At 39.6% G+C, this 7869-nt stretch overlaps 1 protein-coding gene across 1 annotated transcript; it reads left to right on the forward strand.

Moving 5' to 3' along the window:
* Window positions 1-257: 257 nt before the first annotated feature.
* KLHL9 (kelch like family member 9) lies at window positions 258-4897 on the forward strand. Its single transcript, XM_060609674.3, has one exon. The coding sequence runs from the start codon at window positions 1106-1108 to the stop codon at window positions 2957-2959; it is 1854 nt and encodes a 617-aa protein (XP_060465657.1). The 5' UTR covers window positions 258-1105; the 3' UTR covers window positions 2960-4897.
* The last annotated feature ends 2972 nt before the right edge of the window (window positions 4898-7869 follow it).

Here is a 7869-nt window from a genome sequence, read left to right on the forward strand (position 1 = left end):
AATTTAGGCTACGTTATTCACATAGCGGGGTCACAGTTTGGTTACTGAGAGACACACGATGTATGTTTCAAGTGATTAGTAATTTGAAAATATGAACCCAAGTTATAATTGAGGTGTTATTATGTTGTGCCGGATAGGAATCACAGCTAACGTGCTTTATTGAGGCACAGTGTTAAGCATCTTCCTCCTCCGCCCTCTCTACTGCCCCATTTCTTTTCAATTCATACAAAAGCCGCATTTCATTGTTATTCCAAAGGCAGAAGCCAGGAAGTACAAATCTTAAAGAAAAAGTACGAATTGAGGAGGAGAGCTCGGAGGCCGCCACACGTTTATACCACACGCGCAGCGTAACATACCTGCACCCGTTCCGGCCCATTGAATCCCACCCCCGCAGCGACCCCGAGAGGCCCTGCTCGCGCCCACACCACACCCCTCCTCCTCCCCAACCCCCGCCCTTTGCGTCTCCCCCGTCCTTCCTCCCCATCCCCCATACGTCCGCCCACTGACGAGGTCGGACGGCTGCGCAGCCGCAGTAGCTGCCGCGGCCGCTCCTAGCCCTGGGGATCCTGGGACGAGGCCTTTCCGGAAGGAGCGGCTCGGCGTCCGGGGCTAGGCCCTTGTTCCAGGCCCGGGCTCAAGCCAGGCCCTCGTTCCAGGCCCTCGTCCTAACACCGCTCTCCGTAGCCGCCGCGACGCTCTGGTGACAGCGGAGGGCGCCGCGGGCCGCTCGCTGAGGTGGCCGGCCTCGCCGCCAAGCGAGCCGCAGTACGTGGCGGCGCCTCCCCCTTGGCCCGGAGCGGAACTGCTGGAGGAGCGGCAGCGCAGGCCGGACGGACCAGGTGAACCGGGTCACTTAACAGCTTTCTGGTGATGAATCATCTGCATGATAGTCAGATTTGAGGTCCACAGCCCTTTGTGGTCCTGCTATCGGACAGTTTTCAGTGGATGACTGACTGGTGTGATCTGAGGGGTGCCGCAGGGACTGCTTGCCCTTGATAAGGAAAGCGAGCTCCCCGGCTCTTTGGACAGCCTCGTTTCCTTGAAAGCTTTCAGATTATAACTTCTTTCTCCGGCACAGATCTGTGCAAAAGGAAGGCTTTCACACATGAAAGTGTCTCTTGGTAACGGCGAAATGGGCGTCTCCGCCCATTTGCAGCCTTGCAAGGCAGGAACCACACGTTTTTTTACCAGCAATACTCACAGTTCGGTGGTATTGCAAGGCTTTGATCAGCTTAGAATAGAAGGATTGCTTTGCGATGTGACACTGGTACCGGGTGATGGAGATGAAATCTTCCCCGTTCACAGAGCTATGATGGCGTCTGCTAGCGATTATTTCAAGGCTATGTTCACGGGTGGAATGAAAGAACAAGATCTAATGTGCATTAAGCTTCATGGGGTGAACAAGGTTGGTCTGAAGAAAATAATTGATTTTATTTATACTGCAAAACTTTCTCTTAATATGGACAACCTTCAGGACACTCTTGAAGCTGCCAGCTTTTTACAAATCTTACCTGTTTTGGACTTCTGTAAAGTATTTCTTATTTCGGGAGTCTCTTTAGATAACTGCGTTGAAGTTGGACGAATTGCTAACACCTACAATCTCATAGAAGTGGATAAGTATGTCAATAATTTCATCCTGAAGAATTTTCCTGCATTATTGAGTACTGGAGAGTTTCTAAAACTCCCTTTTGAACGGCTTGCCTTTGTGCTTTCCAGTAATAGTCTTAAGCACTGTACTGAACTTGAGCTCTTCAAGGCTGCCTGTCGCTGGCTAAGGTTGGAAGATCCTCGGATGGATTATGCTGCAAAATTAATGAAGAATATTCGATTTCCATTGATGACACCACAGGATCTCATCAATTACGTGCAGACAGTAGATTTCATGAGAACAGACAATACCTGTGTGAATTTGCTTTTAGAAGCTAGCAATTACCAAATGATGCCATACATGCAGCCAGTGATGCAGTCAGATAGAACTGCCATTCGATCTGACTCGACGCACTTGGTCACATTAGGAGGAGTTTTGAGGCAGCAGCTGGTTGTCAGTAAAGAACTGCGGATGTATGACGAAAGGGCACAAGAATGGAGATCTTTAGCCCCCATGGATGCTCCTCGTTACCAGCATGGTATTGCTGTCATTGGAAACTTTCTTTATGTAGTTGGTGGTCAAAGTAATTATGACACGAAAGGAAAGACTGCTGTCGATACAGTTTTTAGATTTGATCCTCGGTATAACAAATGGATGCAGGTTGCATCTTTAAACGAAAAGCGCACATTCTTCCACTTGAGTGCTCTCAAGGGACATTTATATGCTGTTGGTGGGCGCAGTGCAGCTGGTGAGCTGGCTACAGTAGAATGTTACAACCCAAGGATGAATGAGTGGAGCTATGTTGCAAAGATGAGTGAACCGCACTATGGCCATGCCGGAACAGTGTATGGAGGCTTAATGTATATTTCAGGAGGAATTACTCATGACACTTTCCAAAATGAGCTTATGTGTTTTGACCCAGATACAGACAAATGGGCACAGAAGGCTCCAATGACTACAGTCAGAGGTCTGCACTGCATGTGTACAGTTGGAGACAAGCTCTATGTCATTGGTGGCAATCACTTCAGAGGAACAAGCGATTATGATGATGTTCTAAGCTGTGAATACTATTCACCAACCCTGGACCAGTGGACTCCAATTGCTGCTATGTTAAGAGGTCAAAGTGATGTTGGAGTTGCCGTCTTTGAAAATAAAATCTATGTTGTAGGTGGATATTCTTGGAATAATCGTTGTATGGTAGAAATTGTCCAGAAATATGACCCAGAGAAGGATGAGTGGCATAAAGTTTTTGACCTTCCAGAGTCTCTTGGTGGCATTCGAGCTTGTACTCTCACAGTTTTTCCACCTGAGGAAAACCCTGGGTCACCTTCTAGAGAATCACCTCTTTCAGCACCTTCAGATCATTCTTAGGACTAAAATGTAATACCTTTACAGCGCATCATGGATGATCTCACACTTCCCCTTCAGTTGTTATCTTCTTACAGCGATTGGTACAGTTAATTAGATAAGTGGTAACTGATGTTATTTGTATTGTTTGGCTTAGTGTGTTTATCATATGGTTAACAAATGTATTGTGAAAATGTATTCAACATAGCCAGCTGTTTTAACAGATGTAAGAAGATAGGTAGCGAACTGTTTTAGATGTCTTTGTGGTGTTGTGTAAGTTAAATTGTAGGTGATCGTAGTAAATGTGTAACTGTGTTCATTATGCTTCAAAGTGGAGAGTTTTCATCTTTGACTTCAAAACATCAAAGGGAGGCTGCCTGCTCTAACCTAAAATAAAAGGTCGCCAAATATTATTACCTACGTCCCTTTTTTCATATAGTTTTTGACATCGTTGCCAATTCACCAGATCGTGTGAGTGCATTCAGAATACGTGAAGTTTCTTAGAAATAAACAGTAAAGCCCTAAGCCAGGGTTTTGTATTTCTCTCTGGAGAGGGAAAGGGAGAGAGAAAATATAAGGTCGTGTGCGCACACACACGCATACATACATGTGTATATACATTCGTATGTCCACACATAGGCACATCTGATTTTTAAGTTGATACTTCATCTGTAGGGAAATTGTTTTTAAATTAATTTTTTGTTCTACCTAGCAGCTATTTATATTCAAATGGGAATTCAGTACCAGAGAATAAGTGTCTGTAGAGTCATACTAAATTGAGACAGATAAGGGCTACAACATATTAAATTGACCACCAAATTTGTCATTTGACTAAATTGTCACTTCAGATGAAACTTCTTTTACTTCTTCTGCTTGTGAATTCTGTGGAGTTGCTTTTATACAGGTTATTTAGCAAAGTTCAGGTTTCTGAGAATTGGTTTAGCTGAGTAAATGTAAGCTGTGCTATTTTCTACCTTTTTATTCGGTAGAACTTACATGAAGACAGCTGAGAAAGGAATATGCTGAACAAAACTATAGGATTTTAAGTTCGGTTTCCCAACTCAGTCATTCTAACATGATCATTTGATTTGGGGTGGTTGCTCCAGCTTTGTGTGATCTGCCTCAAGGCTGTGATTTGAGCAGGAGAGATACAGTCAGTTCTGCGTCGAATCAGAATAATGTCCTTTTGGCTATGTCTAAAGAACAGGACCAACTTCAGATTCCCTAAGAAGCCAGCTACAGAAAGCTTAGGACTCTGCTGTCTTTCAGGCAGTACTAAAGTCCATGTTCAGCCTTTAAAATACCAAGGGCATCCCACCTGGTTGCGAATCACATGGGGAGATCCTAGTGAGACTTTTTCAGCAAAAGGAGTCCTCTTTATGTAGTGAGTGATTCTGGAGAGGTACTTTCCTAGAATAATTGCCTACCTGAAGAAAAAATTTACATATGTACTTTGACATACATATGAATATGTATATCCCTACACTTGGGAAGTTGTCATAGTATAAACCAGGAACAATCTTTTTATTGACAATCCCATAATAAAACTCAGGAACCAAGACAAGAGGAATTGGCTTCCAGGGATCTGAACCTTACTGCCCATACAAGTGTTGATTCATTTTAATGCTTTTTATGATTTCTGCATTGGCAGAAAATTTCATACTTTCTATGTTTTTTTAAATGACTAATTTTTTATTACTAAAAGTAGCACATTGAGTACATTTAGAAAATAGAAAAAGTAGAAATTGATGTAAACTTTGTGCATTGAATAAGCAAGAAATGGCATCCCAATCATTTCTTTATTAATAAGGTTAAATATTTGTGCGGTTTCTTTTGAGTAGCTGTGTTTCCTGTGTTTGAATGTTCATGTCTTTTACCCTTGTGATGATACCTATTGGCGTTGCTTTGTTTTTTCATACCAAGTTATAGGCTCTCTATATAATAAATGTAATTTAACTGGCATTTGCTTGCATCGATTTCATTTTCTCAATCTATTACAGTTTTACAAAGGCAGGGCCATTTAGTTAATTTTTGAGGTAAAATTTGTCCATCCTTTTGCATTTTGACCTTTTAGGGATAATTCTGCTATAGTTCCTTTATTATTATTTTTTTTAATTTATGTTTATTTTTTAAGTAGGCTTCACACCCAGCCTGGGGCTTGAACTCACAACCCAGAGATTAAGAGTTGTGTACTCTTACCAACTGAGCCAGCCAGGCATCCCTCCTTTATTTTTTACCTAGTATTGATGTATGAGTCTTTTGGCGCTAATTCTGACAGGCTGAGATGGTATTGCCCTGTTTGCCTTCTAGAAGCACAAGCTTTTCTCTTTGCCTTGTTGAAAAAAGGTTTCTGCCTTCTGTTACCTTTGACTCTGTTGCTTTGTAATTAGCTAAATGTTGCCTAACTGCTCCCCCTATTTCCCCTGCCTGCAGCCTCACACACTCCACCTCTCATCCTTTCACTTTATAATTTTCTGCAGTTGATCTCTCTCTTGGCAATCATAAAATAGCTGACTGATGCTATTCAAATACTACTAATTACATCCGGAATTCCTTGCTTATAAAGAAAACTTCAGTAGCTTTGAAATGATTGGAGCTGATTTTTTTTTTTTACAGAAAAGATGAAAAAAGGATAAACTCCAAGTACATTAAACATTTCTTCACATTTCTTATTTTCATTTTTCTAAGTTTAAAAATTATATTTTTCTGATTATAGAAGTATTATAGAAGCATTATAGAAAGTATAGGAAAATAAAAGTGAAAAGTATAAATTATCAATGATTCCATATGTCAATGGTAATTTCTGTTAATATTGGGTATATTGTGCATATACACATGTACAGACATCAAATATTTTTCAAATCTGCCAGACCCTAACCTAAAATCTGGATGGTAAGAGGAAATAAATTCAACTTTCAAAGACACGCTGCTATCATGACTTTTTCTCTAGGTTTTACAAAATGTATAAAATAGTAAATAATGTGCTTTTTTCCTAATTATCAAATACATGTGCATTAAGAAAAACATTCTATTTTTACTCAGGCAAATCCATACTTCTATTTTTCCCTTCTTGTCAACAGAATTCCTGTAGTTTACCTGCAAACCAAACACATTCAATCATGTTCAAATTTTTCTGGTTTGTAATTAAAATTACCTGGTTTTGATTATAAAGACCCAACTATGCTCCTGCAGAACATTTCATTCAAAACTACAGAAATCTGTCAAAAGCAGTGAAACCAATGTCCTATCCCCAGCTCACCCGTTTAAGGAACTGAAAGACCCTGGGATAAGTAAGCTCTCAAAGCTTGAGTTTCCCCTTTAGTATGTGAAATTAGGGTGGGTGTTAATAATTGTATCTCTATCAGAATTATAAGTAGAAAATGTTACAAAGTGATTAGCATAAGATGTGCACAGAGAAGCATTTAGTAAACGATAGTGGGTATAATAAAATTGGCATCATTTTGCATCACAATTTTTTACTTCAGTTTTATCTTAATGATTAAAAAAAATTTTTTTTAATGTTTATTTATTTTTGAGACAGAGAGAGACAGGGCATGAATGGGGGCGGGGCAGAGAGAGAGGGAGACACAGAATCTGAAACAGGCTCCAGGCTCTGAGCTGTCAGCACAGGGCCCGACGTGGGGCTCGGACTCACAGACCATGAGACCATGACCTGAGCCAAAGTCAGCTGCTTAACCGACTGAGCCACCCAGGTGCCCCTTATCTTACTGATTTTTATAGGTTATTTTCTTAGAAAGTATTAAATGCCTGTACAATTTTCCACTCACGAATGTACCTTCATATATTTTCCATTTCCCAATAAGTGTATATTTAAATATCTACCTTATGTTTTCACCATTATAAATTGAGCAAGATTTTATATTCCTACATAAAATTTTGTCCATGTCTGGCTTTGATAAATTCTAAAGAAGTAAAATCTAGGTCAAATAGTTTAGGTTCTTGAAAAATATTTCCAAGGATGCGCCAATGTGCATTTTCCAGCAGAATGTGTTTAGTGATTATTTCAAAGGAAATCTTTGCAGTTCTAGTTACCTTCCTGGTTTGGGTTTATATGTTTTCAATTACTGACAACACTGAATTTTTTGCTTATTGAGCAGGTGCATTCTTGTGAGTCATTTTTTCCTGTCTTTTGCTTTAAATGTCCTATCTGCTACAAAGACTTTTTTTTTTTTTTTTCTTAATTGGTGGGGGCAGGTCTACTCAACTTTTTAAGGTGAGCTATATAATCAACATATGCTAGTTCAGGTTCACATTATGATTTGATAATATGTATATGCTGTGAAATGGTCGCCACAATAGGTGTAATTAACATTCATCACCACACATAGTTACTGATTTTTTTTTCCTGAAATGAGAACTTTTTAAGATTTACTTTCTTAGCAACTTTCATGTACACAGCAGTATTAACTCTAGTCACTTGCTGTGCATTACATCTGCAGGGCTCATTTATCTTATAACTAGAAATCTGAACCCTCTGACCACCTTCACCCATTCAATTTGACACAGCCAAGTATGTCCATCTTTTTTGCATTTTGAACTCTCAGTGATAATTTTGCTGTTTTTTTGTTTTGTTCTGTTTTACATAGTACTGATGTCACATTTCTTGCCCTTTATCCTATTGCTTTATCAGTGCTAATTCTTAACTTGCTAAGGTGGCATATACTGCTTATCTTCTGTTCAGATAGCTTTTCTTCTTTCTGATTGAAATGAAGATGAATTTTTAAAACAAATTTATAAAAATCCCTTTATGTTAATATTAGTCTCTAAATACAGTATTTCCCCATCTTTTTTCTTTGAGTATATGTCTTAACATGTAAGGTTTTTTTGTTTTTTTTTTGTAATGTGGTGAAATTACTTTTTCCTTTGTCATTTTTAAATGTTTTCTTGCATATTTTTCCCTCCATGATATGGTA

The sequence above is a fragment of the Panthera onca genome, chromosome D4 (genome assembly GCF_046562875.1).
Source record: "Panthera onca isolate mPanOnc1 chromosome D4, mPanOnc1 haplotype 2, whole genome shotgun sequence".
Classification (NCBI taxonomy): Eukaryota; Metazoa; Chordata; class Mammalia; order Carnivora; family Felidae; genus Panthera; species Panthera onca.